General features: G+C 43.3%; 1 protein-coding gene across 22 annotated transcripts in view; it reads right to left on the bottom strand.

Annotated features, from left to right (window-relative positions):
* The window catches only part of pleca (plectin a), a 66,693-nt gene that overhangs the window by 22,506 nt on the left and 23,727 nt on the right, over positions 1-20,460 (bottom strand). For 8 of the 22 annotated variants that reach the window (XR_002168722.1, XR_002168724.1, XR_002168726.1 and 5 more), the window contains 10 exons: positions 8,179-8,240; positions 6,934-6,948; positions 6,545-6,634; positions 5,329-5,406; positions 5,152-5,244; positions 2,795-2,961; positions 1,150-1,265; positions 966-1,072; positions 768-887; positions 588-683 (listed from right to left, as the gene is read on the bottom strand). Coding sequence is in view for 1 of the 22 variants with exons in the window: in XM_019874103.1 (XP_019729662.1) it covers positions 588-683; positions 768-887; positions 966-1,072; positions 1,150-1,265; positions 2,795-2,961; positions 5,152-5,244; positions 5,329-5,406; positions 6,545-6,634; positions 6,934-6,948; positions 8,179-8,240 (944 nt within the window). In the remaining 21 variants the exon portion in view is untranslated. Of the gene's footprint in view, positions 1-587; positions 684-767; positions 888-965; positions 1,073-1,149; positions 1,266-2,794; positions 2,962-5,151; positions 5,245-5,328; positions 5,407-6,544; positions 6,635-6,933; positions 6,949-8,178; positions 8,241-9,850; positions 10,026-12,682; positions 13,320-17,392; positions 17,550-20,460 lie in introns of those variants that run through there. The other 14 variants (XR_002168723.1, XR_002168725.1, XR_002168728.1 and 11 more) reach the window with 7 other exon arrangements.

The following is a 20,460-nucleotide window of genomic DNA, read 5'->3' as shown; positions in this document are numbered from 1 at the left end:
AATTGTTTGGGGACTATCCCCCACGTTCTAGTTGAGATGGTATAACTCAAGAGGCAAAATGACGCTTGCTACTGTTGTTGCGAGTTGCCATTCGTTCTACTAAACCATTAGTCAAACGCCATCATGCCTTCTGTCGTTATTACACAAACAAAAATCTCTTTACTGTTACTAGTGTTAGTGCCTCAATATGGCTACGCTCGTGAAAGCAATACAACGAACTCAAACGCGTCTTCGTTCAATGTTGTCAACTCATATCCGGATTATGCAAATTTTCCTCAATTCTCCGGAGAAATTTTCATAAAAATTTGAAAAACCCGGAATTCCGGGAAAATCCGGAGGACTTTCATCTCTGCAGAATAGCTAAACTGCAGCGATCAAATATTTTCAGGATCGATTTACAATTTTCTCAGCGATTAACTGAATAAACATTTTTCTTTAAAGCTGTACATAGGAATAATTGTTACAATTGCATTATTGTCTATGTCGATAATTATCAGCCGCCGACATATCAGTTTTTGGGAACGTAAAAGTGAGCAATCGGTATTTGGTGACGGTCCGTTAACTCCAAAGCTTGTGAAAAGACTCACCTCAAAGGACTTGAAGATGTGTTTGGAGCGGTTCTTGTCCGCCTCCTTGGCAGGGAGCTCCGTCTCCTTGAACTTGAGGAACTGACGCCAGAGAACCTGTGGCAGAAAAAAAAAAAGTCCTCGGTCATGGAGGATGTTTTGAAAAATGAGGTTGTTGAGGTTAAATGGGGGTGCCACAACCTCGATCTCCTCGTAGCTGGTGGGGAACTTGCGCTCCTCAAAGACCAGGACGTGGTGTCTGATCCACTGCAACAGCATGGTGACCAACTCGTAGTACTCTTGCCAGCGCAGCTCCAGTTCCTACAACAAGGTACTTTTCAGTCACAACGTCTTGGGAGCTAAATTGTCAAACGACCCAGGACGACATTCCGTACTCACGTTAGCCTTGACGCCGTCCTGAGCGTCGGGCACCCTGGGCATGGCGTCGTACAGCGACGACACGTACGTGATGATGGATTTCTCATCGGGATGCGGCACGTCCACATCTGGGAGCGCGCATGACGATGGCGTTTCGTTTCGGGCTCGACATTTGATTGGCTGATGATGCCACGGCGCTTCTCACCTTCTGGGTCCAGCAGTCTGGTGACGCCCAGCTCGCGCTCGGCCACGCTGAAGGCCTGCTCCAGGTTCTGCTGGTTGGTCTGGCGGCCCACTTTGCCCATGTCGATCAGGTTGGGCCTGCGGAGGCGGCGAGCGTTAAAATTTTGTTAAAGTAAAATTTTTTTAGATTTTAATTATATTTAGCTTTGAAGCATTTTAAGTTATTTAGGTACACGTTTTACTGGAGTGAGGTGAATTCAGATTGAATCATTATTGAAGAATAGTTTTTATTTTCCATTATTTAATCACAGCTAGTTTAATGTTAAAAATGTCCATCATGTTGGAGTGGCTTCCAATAATATTAAAGATATTTAGACCCCGGCCTAATTTCTGAATAAACACGATGAGCTATTGTATTTTAATTTTGCTAATTTTGGTGGCACGTATTTTTTTTTTTCGACACACAGCCGTGCTACAGCCGCAGGCCAGCTAGGTACGAGCCGGGACACGAGCACTAATACCACAGAAGCTTCACATTCCCAAATTCGATATGATAAGCGGTGACGTCGACTAGCATGCAGCCACAAGCACAGCTTAGAAAAATAATCTTTGTGTGCATGTGGAGGGTCCAGTCCTGCTTCAGGTAGTTGGCGCTTCTGGAGGACAGCCCGCCCCTGCTCGCGAGAAAGACGTCCGATTCAGGACGCTTTACAAGGTGCGATGCAACACCAACCAGAACCATGCCGAGACCGGACTGAGCGAGGCTCCAGCCGAGTGAGCGCAGAGGACAGATATTTAGAATATCATATACAGTGGTACCTCTACTTAGGATATTAATTGGTTCTGGAAGAAATTTCTTAACTAGAAAATGTAAGTCGAGACGCGGTTTCCATGTAAATGCCCTAATTCGTTCCAAGCGCCCCCCCAAAATTCAAACAAAAATGTTTCTTAAACCATAAAAATGCATCAAAATATGTAACAAATACACGTTACAATTAGATTATTGCACAATAAATGAGAGTTGTGCATAATGTCAAAAACAAAAGAATGAAGAATAAAAATGATGGTCATTTAACTTTTAACTGCGTCCTCATCGTTTTTTTTTGGGCATCTTTAGTTCATGTTCTCTCTCAGAAGTGGTTTTTGCCCTGGTGTTTTTTAATGAACTGATCCAATGACGTTTGCTTTTGTCGGCTTTTAACAACCCTTCGAAAATGTCCAAGGCAAACATCAGCGTAGTGAGCGATCGCCCGACCGGTGAACACTTTTTCTGTGTGATTCGCATTTACGTAAAACTATCGAAACACCTCATGGCCTGAGGGGCGAATGACGAAGACAAATCTTTCTACACACATACACACCTACGGGCGAGGTCTCTTTTAGCCAATGGGATGCCAGGATGCTGCTCGGTATCAGCCAATGGCAGAGCAGCTATTAGCATGTTGCGTTCAGGAAACTCGGAGCTGCGATTAGCAACCCATACTGTATTTTTACCTTTCCTATCTTGAAATTTCTTTCGTAACAAGAGGCAATATTTTCCTTTCGAGACGTTTCGTAACTAGAAAATTTCGTTTGAAGAGACGCTCGTACGTAGAGATATTTACTAAACACGAAGGAACTCTACGGTGTGGAAGGAGTGTTTGACGATTCCCCATAAAAGCTCTCACCTGTGTTTGTGTATGATGGCGTTGAAGAGTTTGCCGTCCCTCCAGTTGCTGGTGAAGTTGTCGCAGCGGAGACCCTGGTAGCCCTCCACCATCCGCTGGGACCACAGCAGCAGACGCTCCTTGGCCGTCATGTCGTCCGACTGGCCGTTCACCTGAATGTCGGAGATCTGCGGGGGGGGTGCAAACGGGCATGCGTCATTGATTAAAATGACAAACGTTGGTGATTTACACAATGGGGTAGGTGTACCTAATAAAGTGACTTGAAAGTCATGATTTGTACACAAGCAGCAGCCTGCCAACTGATTTTCTTCCGACGGGCGTTTTATGAGTCAGTCAAAACCGCAACTCAACTCAGTGTTTCCAGACTTGTCGATGAACGCGCAGTTTACAAAATGTGCAAGAAATGAGTCACAAAACAAGCTTTAAATAAACTCTCATTAAAGTCAACGATGGCAGCTGCAAAGGAATGTTGGAAGGGTTTTTTCCCCTTCACTGCCTCCAAGGGCATTTTTTTTTTTTTAAATAAATCGCACCAGTGGAAAAATGTAAATGTAGAGGTGAATCAAGGTCTTTTGTGTGTTTGTTTTGGCCCAACTTTATGTGCCACAAGGGTGGAATTTATCGCAGCATAACCGGCAGGTACAATGATAGGAAATCTGCTTTTTTTTTTTTTTTTTTATACCCTTTTGACGTTTCATTTATTTATTTTTTCGAATATCGGTGTACAGTGGTCCCCTGCTACATGACTGTTTATTTTTTCTTTCAAACTGCATACAACCCGCATTGTGTCTTATTTGACTTCCTGTATTTCATACAGTGCAAGTCTGCATAGGTTTTTTTTTTTTTTGTTTGTTTTTTTTAATAGAGTACAAACCCCGCATTGTATTCTGCATCCTGACTGGCTAAGGTACAATTTGAATCCATCTCCTCCATGCCACGTGTCCTGTGCAATAACCAATCAATAATAATAATAATAATACTGTATACTTATTTTTCTTGCACAGGTTTGAACTTTGAGCATGTTTAAACAAGAGAGAAATGTGAGAAAATGTTAATGTGAGGCTTATAACAGAGTATAATGAATTGAAAAAAAAAAAACAATTCTAAAAAGTTTCCTACTTTGCCAATTTCACCTATCACGGGTTAATGTTTGCAACGTAAACCCCGTTATAAACGAGGGGACACTGTATTTACAGTTTGACTTTCAGTGTTTCAATGACTCACGGCCAACTTTCACGAACGAGCTGTTTTGGTGGAAGAAAATGGGGAAACCCGAGAATAATGATTCAGATCCTGAATGGAAATAGGACCTCCACCCAGTTCCTTCTAAAAACCCGTGCATGAGGATTTTTTTTTTTTTTGGGTGCTTTTTGGCCTTGAAAATATGGAAGCTGAGTAAGAAATGCCAACCGGGAATTCGGTGTGTTCTTTCCCACCACAGTTGGAGGCGATCCCGCCCACATCTTTGCCCCCTGGCATCCCCCAGGGAAGCACTGAGTCACTCAGAAAAATGAAACTCGCATCCCAATGTGATCATTACGCTCATTATAGCTTTAAACAAAAAAAAAAAAAAAACAAACAAACAAAAAAAACGCATCATGTACTCCCACTGCTGTAGACTCAAACTTTCCAAGCTCTGCTGCTTCATGAAAGGCTCATTCTTGTTCTCTCTCTTTTCTAATTGCTAACATCCTTTCCAGAAAAAAAAAATGTTCCCTCTATTTGCCTTTAATGGGGGTTTTTTTTTGCCCCTTCTTTTTTCCTTCTCCTTGTTTCACCTCATTCAGGGGGAAGTCTTTCTAATAGAGAAACAATATTTTAAAAAAATGTCTTCTTAAAAGAAAACTCAGTGCATCTTCTACCTTTTAGGGTAGAGCATTAATACATGATTTTTTTTTTTTTAACCATTTCTTTTAGAGTCGTGCAACCCCCTTTTGATCAATTTCCAACGTTTTAGCCGTGACATTTTTGGGTGGAGCTTATCAGTGCTTGATGTTTTTTGTTTTTTTTTGGTAGACATATCGCCACTAATGGACTTTCCGCTGTTGTTCTACGATGTGACAACCACGTGGAGAGCCACCCCAACAAGGAGCCGATTGGCATGTCCTTGGCGAGTAATGCATCCCGGGGCTAAAATGAACAAAAATTACAATAATTGAAGTGAGAGAGAGAGAGAGAGAGAACTACAGTTGTTCGTTTCCTTCAAACCTCAGCTGGTAGCCAACGTGAAGTGACGTGACGCCTAACCTGAACCAAACTGTAAAAAAATGGTAACCTTCAAACCAACGCAGGAGCCTGCACGGACGAGCGAGGAGCACACAAACAAGCACACAGTTTGAATTCTGTCCAACGAGTACCTGGAAGTGTAGGATGATGGTCCATATGAGCCCGAGGGTCAGCTTGGGGTTTCCGTCGGCGATGTCGTCATTCCTGATGTTGACCAATTTGACCTGAAATAGTTGGATATGAGTTTAGTTTTGGAGACAAATGAAGGTATATGTGCCGTGCTACTCGGATGAGAATTCTTTGCCAACCTGTCTGCGTTTGAGGAAGTCCAGCGCGATCTGAACATTCTGGAGCTTGTGGAAGCGCATGCGGCCCTTCTCCCGAGGCTGAAAGAAACCAAAGCATACAAATATTTGGAGGGGGAAAAAAAATGACCAATGGTGATTAACGCATTCTGTAGGACTTGGATGAAGGTGCCAGGTCACATGTGACCCAGCGTCAGATCCACATGAGAGCACACGTGACCGAGTCAGGATGTCGGATGTGGATGGCTGGCGGTGATGATCTCCGTCAGTTTATAATCATGCGTCGGTCAAAAATACCAAAGGACCTACTTACTAGTACTGGTGTAAAGACATGTATGTAATGCACATCTGTCAATCAAAATAATTCAGCTGCAACATGGTATATTATGGGATGTGCAAAAAAATATCTAAACGACGAATCAACGATGTTTTTGTTTTATTCTTTAATGAAGTTATCACAATGTAGCTTTAGCTGCTAATGACTACGTTCCTGAAAGAAGGGATCTGATTTAAGGTCATTGCAATCATGTTATACTTCTATTGTTATTACAGTATTAGTTTTTTTTTTGTTTTTTTTAATAAAGTCCAATAAAAAAATTCTTATATATATTTTGGTTTTGTTTTTTGGGGGGTAATAAAAAAATGCAAATAAAACCAATTATTTATTTAAAAAAAAAATCTAAAACACAAAAGTACTTTTTAATATTGATACTGTCATATACAGCAGTGATTCCCAAACTTTATTGAGCCAAGAATTTTTTTTTTTTTTTTTTAAGTTCGAAAAATCGCACGGCACACCACCAAACAAAATGGTGAAAAAAAGAAGAGCACATGTCAATTTGGGGTTTTGAGGGGTTTATGGTCATGCATTGACACATGCCATGGCAGAGCCAGCGTGCAGGCAGCACTCACCAAGCGCACGTTCCTCACTAGGTCACGTTCCCTCGGCTAGCACGGCAAGAGCATCACAGGGAGGAGGATGAGGAGGGATGGGGGTAGGAGGCAGGGGTGTAAGGTAGTTAGAGGCCCCCCGCCCAAAAAAAATGAGTCGACAAGATGGTGGCCAAGAATGAAAATTAGTCTAACAGGAGAATCAACACATGCCACATAACAGTACAACAACAACAGTAGTAGACAGCACAAGAAGCGAAGGAGGAGGCGGGAAGGGAGGGGCTAGACGAGAAGGTGAGAGTGGGTTGAAGGGTCAAAGGTCACTCACCAGGGTCTCGCCGGAGAGAACCTCCAACAGGGAAATAAGGTTGTGGCCATCGCGCAGGTCCTCATACAGGTCGCTGACGTGTCGCTGGGCCTAAAGAAAAGGCACAATTAATTTTAATGTAAATTAACAGCAGCACGGTGTAGGAGTGGTTAGTACATCTGCCACGCAGTTAAGAGGTTCTGGGTTTGCATGCCTATTAACCATCCCACCTCCCCCCAAAAAGATGTGAGGCTCACAATAGACTAAATTGTCCATATGGGCCACAACATTAGAGACAGCCAGGTGGAAGGATTTTCAATGGGGAAGAAACACTGACAGACGGTTTCAGCACTGCACTCCATTCATTTAGCATTTAGCAAATATTTTGGGGCCAATCAAGAAGAACCTACCTCAGCCTTCCAGTGCTGATGGAACAGTGTGGTGGATGGGATGGAAAACAGAGTGATGAGGGGGGAGGGATCAGAATACAAGACTATGAAAAGAATATAGAAGCTGACCGACAGATTCATAGCTAGCTATTGGTAAACCTAGAAATTAAATAGAATGTTTTTTTCTTCATTAACTTTTGCTTTATTTTTACCAAATTCTCAGAAGTAGCTGCTTCTCTGCTCTTAGTTTTGTGAAGTAAGAGGAAATGAACTGATGCAAGCCTAGCTAGCTAGCTAGCTAATTATCTGCAGCAGCAGCAAGTCTTAGCTATTAACTCACTAATTCCAGACAAGCTAACTTGTAGCTGGTTAAAAGCGGGCATTTCAAGGCAACATTATAGTAAAATAACATTACCTTGAATTTGTTTGTGATATCATATTGGAAATAAAGCCTCCTATAGCAGATAAAACCCATTCGCAATCACATTTTGCATTTTTATCTATTGGGCCGCTTTAGCCGAAAGATTCCTCTGAGGCAACTTTTTCGACAATGGGAAAAGTCGTCAGGCTCACAACAACGAAATGGGGACGGGTGGTGCCACTTGTTCCACTGATAGAAAGATATTGCGGTTTTTAAAACAGTGGTACAAACCGGTTAACCGCCCCGTGCCAAATTGTACCCCAACGGAAGGATGCTTAAGAAAAAAAAAAGAATGAGAATGAGTCAGCCCCTGCATGGCCACGTTTCCATAGAAGCAGACTAATCAAAACACACAACAGCAACAACACATCCTGGCCAACCCTGCACGCTCCATTTTCATGTTTGTTAGCCCGATGCTATCGCAGGATGGTCATGGTGAGCCGCGGCAGTCCGCTTGGTTCATTTTAGCTTCCTTCGCATAATAACCAACATCGCTGCAGCCGTGACAACTCAGACTTATGCTGGCAGACTGGAAAATGTATTTTTTTGCTTAAGTTTCTTTTGCTACGGGAAAACGTGACCTTGTCCTTGCGGCCCATGTTGTTGGTCTGGTGGCTTGAATGTCACAAGACTTTCACTGACAGTGAAATCATTGATATCGACTCATAATGGCCCACGAAGGAGAAAAAAACGCTTTCGTGTGACCCGGTGGTGAGACGTCAAAGCCACGTGTTGTCTCTGAATCTCCTTTCGATAAGAGATGCATCACAGATTAGCCTTTTGCTATCGAGCCATCCCTCTTAAAAACGAGCAGGCGAGTGAAAGCATGCGTCAGTGTCTTGTACCTTCACCAGATGCTTGTTGACCCATTTGGTGAAGGTCTTCTTCTGAACTCGGTCGCGCTCGTCTGAGGAAGGGAGAGAAAAAAAAAAATTATGTTTGTGTTCAAAAGACACTATTGTTGTTTGTCAGCAGGACAAGCCAGTGAATCAATGAACAATGAATACATTTTATAGAAAATGTGTCAAAGCAAGACTCTCTCAGTTTTCACAAATAATGACATCACAAGTCAGCTCATTTTATATAGTAACCGCCCCCACGCCGAGTTTCTCTCCCCATAAAATGGTCGGGCTTGGGTGGGCCAAGATCCAGAGCCACTTTCAAGCAATTGAAACACCGTTTAAGGCACGAGAGCGCAGAGACACATACAGAGTAATGCCACTGCTATCGTGTCAAAGGTAAGCAGAGCTAAACTGAAAGTATGTTTAGAAAAAAAATAAAATCTTGATCCTCAGCATGTTCTTATTATTAAGAAATTTGCGAACTGTTTTAGAAATATGGCAGGGTCATTATTTAGCAAACGATATTAAAACAGAGGAGGTTGCAAGACAAAAAGACGCCCAATTAACGTCGGTCATGCTTCATATCATTCCATGTACAGGAACATGTTTCACCATGCAGGATTGTTCCTGCACACATTCCTCAGCATCAGGACATCAAAGACACACGAGTTCAACTTCAGCCCCTGTGCAGAGAAAATCCGACGTGGATCCATCGTGTTTTTCATAACGGAGGCGCGTGACGGCAAGATGTTTTCAAACAAAAAGAGGCGCTAGCTGCACAACAAAAACAACAAAAAAAAAAAAACACACACACGCGAGGATGACTTAACGGAGGCACGCTGCCGAATGATGCGACACAAGACCATTTTAATGTTAAAACGTTTTTCTTCAAACTCATTTTGAGTGGAGTTGAAGCTGAGGATTGTTACCATCAATCAGTGAAAATGCGAACATTTGTGGTTTTACAGAATCATTGTCATTATATATTAATGACAACAATAAAATGATTACAATGCATTTGTTCAAATTCACTGAATAAAAATAAAATAAGATTGTAGATTTTCACATCCCACTGTGGAGAAACTGTATTAATTGATTTTTTTGTATCATATGAAAATTCTCTGACAATTATCTTTTTTTTTTTTACATTATGAAAAATAATTAGAGATATTCCTCTGACAGAGGTCAGGCGGTGCAGATAATGATGGCGAGAGGATATTGAACAGTATTATATTAATAATAATTACAAAAATATCCAAATAATATTTTAAAAATGTCATACATTTAATTTGTACACAATATATTGAATATATACAATTTTTTCGAGAACGGCTGCAAAAAATTACAGTACATTGAAAGTAGATGCAATTTTTTGGGTTTGACTGTAATGGCAAACTAAAAAACACACGCAAAATTAAAATTAAAATGAAATAATAATAAAAATAATAAACATTAGGGTGCTCTTTTCAGGATGACTTTAAAAGTCCCTCTTCAGGTTTATCATCCCCTCCCAAAGGTCATGACATTTCAAGGGGAGTGGCCTGTTCGAAGCCCATCACCATCATCCCCATCACCACCATCATCATCATAATCATCAACATCAACATGCGGCACACACAGACTTCATTCCGCTTCCACAATCTCACCAACAATGCAAGTTCAACCCCCAGGCTACCTTTCCTGGAGTCCATGGGCTTGAGCATGCCCTGGTATGGCGAGTCCTCGATGAACACGCCATCGCTGCTCAAACTGTCCGACGAGTAATGTCTCATTCCGGCCTCCATCGTGAAAACAAATCCCCGGCCAGAGAACGACGACTACCTTTAACTACTTTGAAAAGCGACTGCCTGCTGCGTCAGAGTCAGTTTGCTCCGTGCCTCATCGACTTCCTCCCCCCCAACACCACCCCCACCCTTCGTGCGCCGCCACGCTTTCTGTTCCCCACGCGCGTAGCAAAGCGTGCCTGCGGGCGACCGTGTCACTCAACAGGCAACACGAGAGGGAAAGGGGAAGAAGAGAATCTCCTTACTGGACCAGTATGGTAAAGGTGCGACCGCACCCTGATACAACAACAAAACTCCCTCTCCGCGTAGACCACCCAAGACATAACAAGTGTTTGTCACATGATGACTTTGATTATCTTTCTCCTGGAATGACTTCAGAAAATAAAAAAAAAAAAACGGTCTCCTTTTGTCAGAAGTGTATCTTATTTACTCCCATGGAATCGCAGATGAGTGCCTCGGTGTTGCATCTCTGCATCACTGAAGGACAGGAGTTAGCCGCACTAGCTAGCTAGTTTGTAGCTAATCTTGCTGCTGTAGACTGTAAATTTCCCCAATATGGGACAAATAAAGGATATCTTATCTTAAAATGTTCCGTTTTACCTCATGACACCCACATCACAAAGTGAATGAATGGGTCACATGGGGAAGTCATTAAAGTTAACCAGCTCTTTGTCCACAGTGGAAACGGTGAACAGAACCAAAAATGTGTGGGCGGGACATGTTCCAAGACCGCTTTGGGCTGCTGCAAAGAGCACATGATGGCCGTGTGTCAAAGAACAAGGTCATTCTTCATCACACATACAAAAATTAAAAAAATATATAGATCTATTTCAATCAGAAAGGACTCAAGTATTCCAGAAACAGCATACGCACTTGGAAAAATGGGCTTTCCCTGTTTCTCTTGGATCGTTGCCAGTCTTTTATGAAAGCTTCTGTTTTAAGGTGCTCGAAACAAATCAAACAGGGCAGCCACTGAGTTTCATCTTCAACCGTTACCAACATGTCAATGACCGAGGTCGATTGGGAGCATTTAACAAAGCAAAACAAAACAACAACCAAAAAAATAGCATTGACTCATCTCCGTCCCGTAAATTCCTGCAAGAGAGATTTCACTGTCGGAAAGGATTCCTGGGATTCTTCCTCAGGGAGGAGGCTTGTCAGGACAAGAGGAGCAAGAGGGCTTGAGGTGCTTCCACCTCCTTCACTCGACCCCCCGACCCACCATGAAGGCACACCCGAAAAAAAAAAAAGACCCACCTAAATACCAAAGAAAAGTTCAATATCTACAGCAAAGACGGTCCTAATATATGTAGGGTCCATCTCAAAGTCCAAGCCTCAAAGATCTACATTAATTCAGTACCAGACAATTCTAGACCAAATCTGAAAAGACGTTTAAAAACGTCTTTGGGAGTGAATGAGTTAAAAGACCCATTTTCAACAACCTCCTAAATCCCTCTGTTAAGACCACCCTGCTTAAAGACCTCTTAAGAACAACTTCTAATACCCTTCATCAAGATTCCCTTAAAACCCACCTTGGAAATCAAACAATTTCAAAGACCTTCAAAACCCTTCGAAAAGACCAACCAAGACCTTCTATAAAGCTTCACTTTAAAGCCCCCATTTCAGGACATACCGCAAAAGACTCTTCAAAAATAAATCGGAAAGATCAACCTCAAAAGACTAACCCCCCTGAAAACCCACCGACGAGCAACATGCAGAGAAAAAGATGACTCCTGCCCATGATTCATTTCTGTGACTCTTTCCGCAAATTCAAATGAAATTACTAGAATATGTCTTCTCAGCTGCCATGTATGTTTTTGGTTTTCGCAGACTGCCACGCTTCTGCATTCTAGAGGAAGGCGCGGCCGCCCTCCCACAAGCCCACCCTTCCGAACCTCCTTTTCACGGATTAGGGGAGCCACCACTTGCTGATTTAATTTCCACCATGTTAAAAAAAAAAACAAAAAAAAGTGTGCAAGTGAAAGCATGCGTACCTATCACAGAAACAAGAACGCAAAGCTGCACCAGGAACCATCAGGGCCCGCAGCATTATGGGCCGGTGCCAAGTTGACATTCAACTGCCGCAGTAATTCTGTTACTGTTCAACACTGTGGAATGTACTCCCTTGTAAACATTACACATGAGACATTTGCGGGTGAAAATTAACTTGTTGGGTTAACACGCTTTTCGGTGCTGTTTTTTTGTCTCCCTCTAGGGGCAACAGGCTGCAATGACACAGGAGGTTGGAAAAAAGGGGGGGGGGCCGGGAACGGGGGCATTTTAGTTTGGGCGGTAGTCACGGCAACGCATTGAAAACACATGCCTCTGTTTCCACAGAAGTACACCACTTTGTAGCTCGAACAGTTTCCTGATACGAAACTAAACTCTGTGATGTTGAATACCAAATGCACACGTTTGTGACGTCAACACAATGACATCACAATAGAATTCAATGAATCAGACATCTTGTGCTGGCCAGGCGAAAAAAAAAAGTATTAAAAAAAATAAACAATATGGAATATAGAAATAAAAGTCATTTAGGGACGTTTATGAATGGTTGGGTTCAGCGACAGGTGGCTTTTTTTTACTGTCGTTATCCAAAATGCAAACCAAAACGACAACAACGCACAGTGCGCATGCGTGCGTCGATTCTAACTCCGCCTCCTCTTCCCCTGATCAAATCCGCCTGCGGGAGAAGTCGGCGCGCGCACGCGCAAACGTACCTGCGCAGCACATGCGGCTGTAGAGGTGCGAGCCAACATCCTCGCACCTCATCTCGTGGATATAATTCATCGCGCGGTAAGCGAAGACGCGCTCCGCCACGCCGCCTTCTTCTTCCACGCGAGCCTTAATGCTGCTGGCCATCGATGTAGGAAGAAAAAAAAACCCCGCGTGGATTCTTTTGAAAACAACTTTTGTCTCTAGTCGAGCTACATGGAGGAGTTGATAATGTCGTCTCGGATTGCACTAAATCCAACCCACTCCTGCTGGTGCGTTCATGGCCGCGCGTAAAAAACAGCTTTTTACGCACAGCCACGTGCACGCGTCCGAGGCTTCCCCCCCTCCCTCGTTTTCTTTTTTTACATGTGGGCATCTGCACCGCCCAACACTTGCATAACCCACCCCAAAGCTCCAATTAAACGCACACACATACTGAGGGCACAGAAGCACACACTTCCATAGCGTGGGGGACACCATCGTCGTAAATAACTTGTAATAGAAGTCCAACTCTTTTCTTCCTGAAGCAGTCACACACTTAAACACTTTTTTTTTCAACAAATATAGACATAAAAGTGCATTTATCTTGCAATAAGATGTTAAAAGTATCAATATTTCAATATATTCTACAAATCTTGTTTGGCTCATTTTTACACCTTTTTTTTCCAAAATAGATTTGATTTCTTTGCATCGATTTTGTTTGCACTTCCCCACCCCCCCAATAAAAAATGTAATTTCAACATACCTATTGAAAATGCCTTGTACATTGTCACATTTTTTGTCGTTAAGATTGCTTATTTATTTATTTATTTATTTATTGCACCGACTGAGACTGCAAACCAACTCAAATTTTTTTAAAAATGCTAACGATGCATTGTTGAAACAAAAACAAAAAGAAAACTTTTGTGAGTAATTACATGACGCACCCAGGCCGATTTAGCGCCACGGGCCACCAGTTGGGAAACACTTACAGTACAGAGTGCACATTAAGCCTCACCTCGGCCCTGTTTGCAACAGCTGTGCGTCATAAATAATCTACACACACACACACACACACACACACACACACACACACACACACACACACACACACGCACGCGCACATGCCCACACGCTGAAGCTAAAGTATTCTTGTCTTGTGTGCAAGAGTGCTCAACCATTCATGTCCTTCACAGCGTGCGAAGGAGAAATTTGCAGACGTAAGATGTGGGACGGACTCTTGAAAGGAACCGTTTGTCTGTCGTAATTCTCTACCAGCGGGCACATACAGAAATGTGTGGTCGTGGACCGCCGCGAAGTATCACGCCGGGCATTCTCGGGGTGTTGACGACACAGTAAATTGTTCAGGAAAACCGAATTCATTGGACATTGAGTTTTACGGCGTGTTTTCAATGAACCCTGTAAAGGCCACTTCAAACTATAAATGCCAGACTTGTGTCTTTTGGGGCACATCTTCATGAGACTTTTTTTTTTGTGGGTCTCCTTATGATAGTCATTTGCACCAACTTTCATGTTGCTCAATGAAACAGGCTATGGGTGCTGAAGTTTCAAAAGACAGCGCTTAGTTAGCAAAAAAACCTAACCTTTTTTTTTTTTAAAAGGCCAAACCACTGTGGTAGACTTCCTGTGTGGGAAGGGTGCTGGGGACTTTTTTTTGTGGGTCTGATCATGACAGACATGCCATCTAAGTTTCATGTTGCCAACTGAAAAAAGCTACGAGGGCTTTTAAAGCTACCAAGAAGGAAACATTGTTCTATAGCAGTCTTCTTGTTCGGGTGCATCACACGTGAGCGGCTCTCCCATTGTGAAATCTGATTTTAGTGAAAGGAGACAGCAGAGTGAGTCACTGCGGCACGGAATATAAAATGCACTGCAGTTTTGGGTGCGGCTCGCCACCAAATGGAAGCTGCCTTTAATGGACTCCGTTGCGGCTGGACAGTATATGAAAGCTGTAAAAGTCTCGAAGGCTTCTCGAGAAAAGTTTGCAGGAGAATCTTTTGTTACGACTTCTTTGTTTCTAGGATAGAGCGGCCGCCAACCGCCAGTGTCAAGTTCGCCGCCTGCCGTGGAACTTTCCGAGCTTTTTTTAAAACGCCGCCGCGTGCCTCCCAACTCGGTCAAAGGCACCTTGGGCTCAAACTTTAATTACAGCGATCAAATTCACCCCGCTGATAATGGGGATGATAAGAAGCAGATGATCCTTATTAATAATTACCACAGAGAAACGTCACGTTGCTGTGCGGGACACGCTCGGAAAAGAGATATCAAATTCAGACGTGACATCAACATGGCCGCTGGTGTCGTCTGTCACCCGATACCTTCTCCAGTGCAAACAGGCCGAGTATTGACACTGAGGTTTCATATTTGCATGTCATTTTGCAGTCAAAGGCCATCTGGTTTTAACCTACAGCATCCAGGAAGCAGATGTCATTATCGATACAGAATCACCGTGATAATGATAATAATGAGCTCCATGCTGCTCCCACATGAAGAGACTTCAACAACTGGTAGCAAAATAAACACATAACGTGCATAAACTGGCTCAAACTGACACCAAGAAGCCAGTCAACAGCTAGCCGCTAACCTGAGCTCACCAAACATCCAACGCTTCACTTTCATTCGCTGACACCCATATCACTCACCAGGCCGGACAGCACCGTTTCAAGCCACTCCCACTCCAAGTTACAGATGTTACAGTGTGGAAAATGAAGATGGCGACCCCAAGTGGACAACAACGATGCCTGCGCCTCACAGGCACATTTTGTTGTTTATCGAAAACACGAACGTCAAAACGTTACGGACAACCACAAGAATGCCAAAAAAAAAAAAAAATTCCATTTTGGATTAACAAAACAGCAGGATGTCAGTGTAATCAATTTTAGGTTTATTTTTCATTGACTTTCTATTGATTATATTTGAGAAAATAATTCCTCTAACAAACTATACTATACATGATTAAAACCCCCGCCTTGTTCGAGGCAACTGATCATTTCATTTGTCATTGTTCACGTTGAAGTATGTGTGTCAAAAGGGAGCACGGGTATTTATCTCGCCAAAAGGTGTGTCCCGTCCTCTTCCTTTAACAGAGCATTTTATGACCCAACTCTACCGGCGGGACCGCTAAAGGAAAAGAGTCCGGCCCAATTCTCGGGCAAGCAATCAAAAAAAAAGATGGCCACCGCCTTAACAGCAGGGAGATCACAACAAGGAACGCGGTCGCGACTTTACTTTGAGGCAAACAGGTTTTTCCAACACGCCAAACAATCATCCTTCCCTTTTTTTTTTGACTTGCGCTCAGGCGGTTCGCTTATGAGGGCCGCCATTGTGTCGCATGGCGGCAACACGCCTGACTCATGTGCGTCCGCCCTCCTCGCTGACGCCCAGCGTTCAACGATAACCACTGAAAGCGACTTTCAAACGAGTTGAGCAGGTGGGTGTCCTTACGTGTCGGTTTGAAGTCTATTTTAAGCGGAATGACTATTATCGTTTTCAGAATCGGAAATTATGCAACGCGGAGAGTACGTCACAACCAAAAACTTAAAACCGGAGCGTGAAAATGAATTGCACATTTAAAGGTTAAATACAACTGAATTGTTTAAAAAAAAAAAAGTCCTGCAGTTGATTTCAAAAAGGTGTACGTCGTACATTTTTTGTATTTCTACATCTGCGATTCTTCACGTAGCACTAGAGGGAGCCCTTGAACCACTAAGGGGACGCCTACAACACAGAATCACCGGCGCAGAGTAACCATTTTGTAAATGGCGTTTCACAATACAACAATTGCGTGATCAGTGGTACGGCATTCGAGTTAAAAAAAAAAAAATTACGTCAAGAATAAAGGTATATATTTTATTTTAAGAGAACTTCCTTCAAAATATTTGGTGCATATAATTTTCTTGAAAAATCTCTCTCAAACTTATTCTTGCAGTTTTTTTTTTTTTTGGGTTGCCTTTGTCATTGAAAATCTTAAAAGCATACATGGTTGACGCTTGTGTGTTGGTGTTAAATCAAAAGAAATCATATTCACTCACTTTTGGAGGTTAGCATGAACTGGAATTTGCCATACGTACATCGAATACGGACTGTGTTTGTATGTGTTGCTGCTTCGTGTATGTGACGTGGCATTTCCTTTTAAGGTTTAGAATCACCATAGCCAACCATTTTGCAATATATGTTAGCATGAAGCCCGCGGACTTTCGCTAGCAGAAATTCTGTGATTTGGTTGAACTTTTTGGTGTTCAAACATACAACGCTTAACTCTGTTGCGTGACTCAATTTTACCGTTCCCTTCAACTCGAATGACAAATCCGAGACACGAGCAGCCTTCCGGAACGTAAATCGTTCCTAAGTAGGCGTTAGTTGTCATGTCAATGCACCCAAAGACGCCCTTGGGCTGTACAGTCTGAGGAAGGAAGAACTGACACGCGTCAAAAACCAAAACCAGATGTCGCCTTCCAGCCGGCATTCACGGAGTTAACTCCGACACTGTCATTCCGCAGGAAACTAAGCAGAGGGAGGAGCAAGAGGGAGGCCAAATGGGGTGGGGGGGGGGGGGGGGGGGGGGGGGGGGGTGACGCAGACGGGATACGAGAGCAGTGAGGACAGTGGCAAAGACCGAGGCGAGCGAGCGGGTGAGCGTTCAAGGGAAAAAGTTTCCGTCCTTGGACTTTAAAGCCCCCCCCCCCCCCCCGCCTTGAAATAGGCACGCCGCTTACCTCGCTTCCTGCGCAACCTCCAGCGCCACGCCAGCAGCAAGGTGACCAGGTGGCCCGCCGCCACCAGCGAGGGGAACAAATTTCCATCGGGGATCGCCGGCATCGGGCCTGGCTTCGGAGTGTGGCGATCGCGGCGGCGGATTTGCCCACGCGTGGGAGGGAGCGGGTGGGGGCCGGGGAGGAGGAACACAGCGAGCCAAATCTCCACCAACACCAAGTCGAGAGAGAGTGAGGTCAAACACATCGGGGAGGTTTGCGAGCTGCAGCCAACTCCACCAGTCGTTTTTATAAAGAGAGAGAAGTCGTAGCGGGAGCGCACCTCCCTCCCCTCTCACTTACTCTGTCCCTCCCTCCCTCCCCGTCTCGCCTTTCACCCTCCCTCCTGCACTTAGTCCTGAATGATAGCGACAGATACGAACTTTTACAGCCGTGGCGGCTACTCACTTCCCTCAGACATCCACACCAGCCGCCGCGACGCTCTTGAACATTCGCGAGCAAACAAAAATCCTCAACCTGTTATTAAAAAAAAAGGAGACGAGTCAGAGCAGGGGAATGAGTGCCCTTTTGCGTACTCCCTGCCCGCACACGTGTACGCCACTGCCACGAGCCGCTCAAAAGAAACGACTCCTGAAACTCCGCATTGAAGCCCAAAGCTACATGGCAACAACCTCCGAATGTTAGACGCCGACGCTAGTTTTACAAAGTCGAGATGAAGGTGACGTCTCCCTGTGCTCACTCCTGCTATGGCAGAAATCCAAGCAGCAAGGCAAAAAAAAAAAAAACCTTCTATATCTTGGCAAATAAAATGAGATTTTTTAATTTTTTTTTAACAATAAAAGAGTGATAAGTGAGCCGGAGTGAATTTTCCTCTGCACTCACTCCTGCCATTCCACCATGGCATCGAGATGCACGTCAACAACTTCTGAATTTCACACGATAAGCACGACGCCACCGCTTGAATTTCCAAATATATGAAATCAGTCACCACTGACACCCCCCCCCCCCCCCTCCGGTCAGAAGTTACCAAAATAAACAAGCCTCCTGCGGGTGACTCGGCTGGCCTTGCTGGACGGACTCACTCACTGCAGTCTTTTAATCATAAATGCATACACATTTATAAACAAACTCGTATGGAGCGATCAGGCCTGATAAGCAGGCAAACTCAGTTTCCCTGCACTCCCTTTCCAGAATCATCCACAGTTGATCCCTTTTCCATCCTTTCTTCATTGAGCCTGAGTCATTTTTTCCCCTACCCTCCGCCCCCTTTTACGCCTTCACTCCGAGACTCTATTCTGCGACTGTAAACGCAAATTGCAACCTCATGCTACGGTACAATAGGACAGCAATCGCACTCCAAAGATTCTTTGCAGCTCGTAAACTGACAGAAGCCAGAATGCTTTTCTCGCCCCTATTTCAGCCCCTTTCACACTGTAAAATCCATACGCATCGGGAATGGCGGGGGCGGATTTCCCGGATTCCAAAGTAGCACCAGAAGCGCCATTTTGGCAGCAAGTCAGCTCGATAGAGACGTTCTGTCTGCAGTGTCAAACAATTCACTCCGGGCAAAAAGAAAAAAAAAGGGGGCGTTGGCGTTGCTCGGATCGATCCGTGGAAGATGAAAAAAAAAAAAACAAACACGGAGGATGGAAGAGGATGATGATGATGCTGTTTTGTCTCGAACAGGTGTGGCTTTCATCTCTAAGAAACCCGATGCCGAGAAGACGCTGTCACAATGCAAGAGCCTGACTGGCACGCACCAAAATAGTTGGACTTACAAACTTAGCGCTTAAGCATTAGCGCCAAGTGTTTGTCTTCGTGTTGATAGTGGGGGTACGGTATTTAAGATCGCTTTTAGAGGCATTGAGAAGATGATGTTTGGGCATTAAAAATAGAACAAATAATCAGCTGAGTGGATAAGCGGCGGTGCTGCTGTGATGATTGACAAATGAAAGAACCAAAAAGGCAGCAAAGCCCTGGCGAAAATGCAAATCACGCAACAGTCACATCAAGTACATTATTGCGTTATTGCTCCTCATGATGTAGATGTCATTCCCTTTCCGTGAAATTATGCTGACTTGTTGGAAAAAAAATATAGGAATTTAGAAAAAAAAAAAATTAAATTTATTTTGTTTATGATAAACATCTTAAAAGTTTCGAGATTTGTTGTTGTTGTTGGTTTTTAAAAGAAAATTCCATTCTAAGTTTTCATCCAAAAAAATGTATTTTCTTGTGTAGGATAACAGAGAAAATAACCGAAAAAACTGACAGCTTGTTGGAAAAAATTTTGCAAATATATATATTTTTTTGCCTTGGATAAAAAAAAAAAGAATAATAAAGTCTATTTTGACCCCCAAATTTTTCAAAAACAATTCTTTGATGTAGATAAAAAGAAAAATCACAAAATTTAGATTTTTTTTTTTTGTTCTCTTTGTTTTGGATAAGTATGGGGGGGAAAAAAAGAAAACTATTTTTTTTTTAAACAAGAAATATTTTCTGTTTCTCACTAAAAAAGGATTTAGATATTCTTATTTTTACACAAAAAGGAGGGAATCATTTCAAAATTGTGAAATTTAATGCCAATTTTTAAATTTTCTTTAGGATTAAAAAAAAATATTGACATTTTAATTGAGTGTGTTAAGAGCTCAAAATGTGACTAATAATAATTCCTCCCCAAAAGTTTTGTTGATGGCGGCGCGGGCACCCGCAGCGGCTCCTCTCTCTCATGTGGTTGAGAGGAAAGACATTTCATCTGTGCTCTATGTTGCACATAGAGCACATTGGACAATAAAGTTGACTTGAATATTTATGTCTTCTACTGTTTGGGGGCAAGGGGCGGGGGGATATCGCTTTGATTAAAAAAATAATAATAAATTCGAAAGGCCACACATGGTGCCAACGAGATGTATGTAGGTGTACCTAATCAAGTGACTCAAATGCTCCATTTGACTCCCATCAACACAAACTAGCCTTGAAGCGGAAAAGTTCTGTCCAGCTCTCCCGAGCCATGTGAGCGGAACAGATCTGCACCCCCCCCACCCCCTCGTGTCTCCAAAAGGGAGGAGCCGCCG

Source organism: Hippocampus comes, unplaced genomic scaffold (genome assembly GCF_001891065.2).
Source record: "Hippocampus comes isolate QL1 unplaced genomic scaffold, H_comes_QL1_v1.1 scaffold166, whole genome shotgun sequence".
Taxonomy (NCBI): Eukaryota; Metazoa; Chordata; class Actinopteri; order Syngnathiformes; family Syngnathidae; genus Hippocampus; species Hippocampus comes.
The sequence above is the reverse complement of the archived record's forward strand: the minus strand, read 5'-3'. Positions and strand labels throughout refer to the sequence as shown.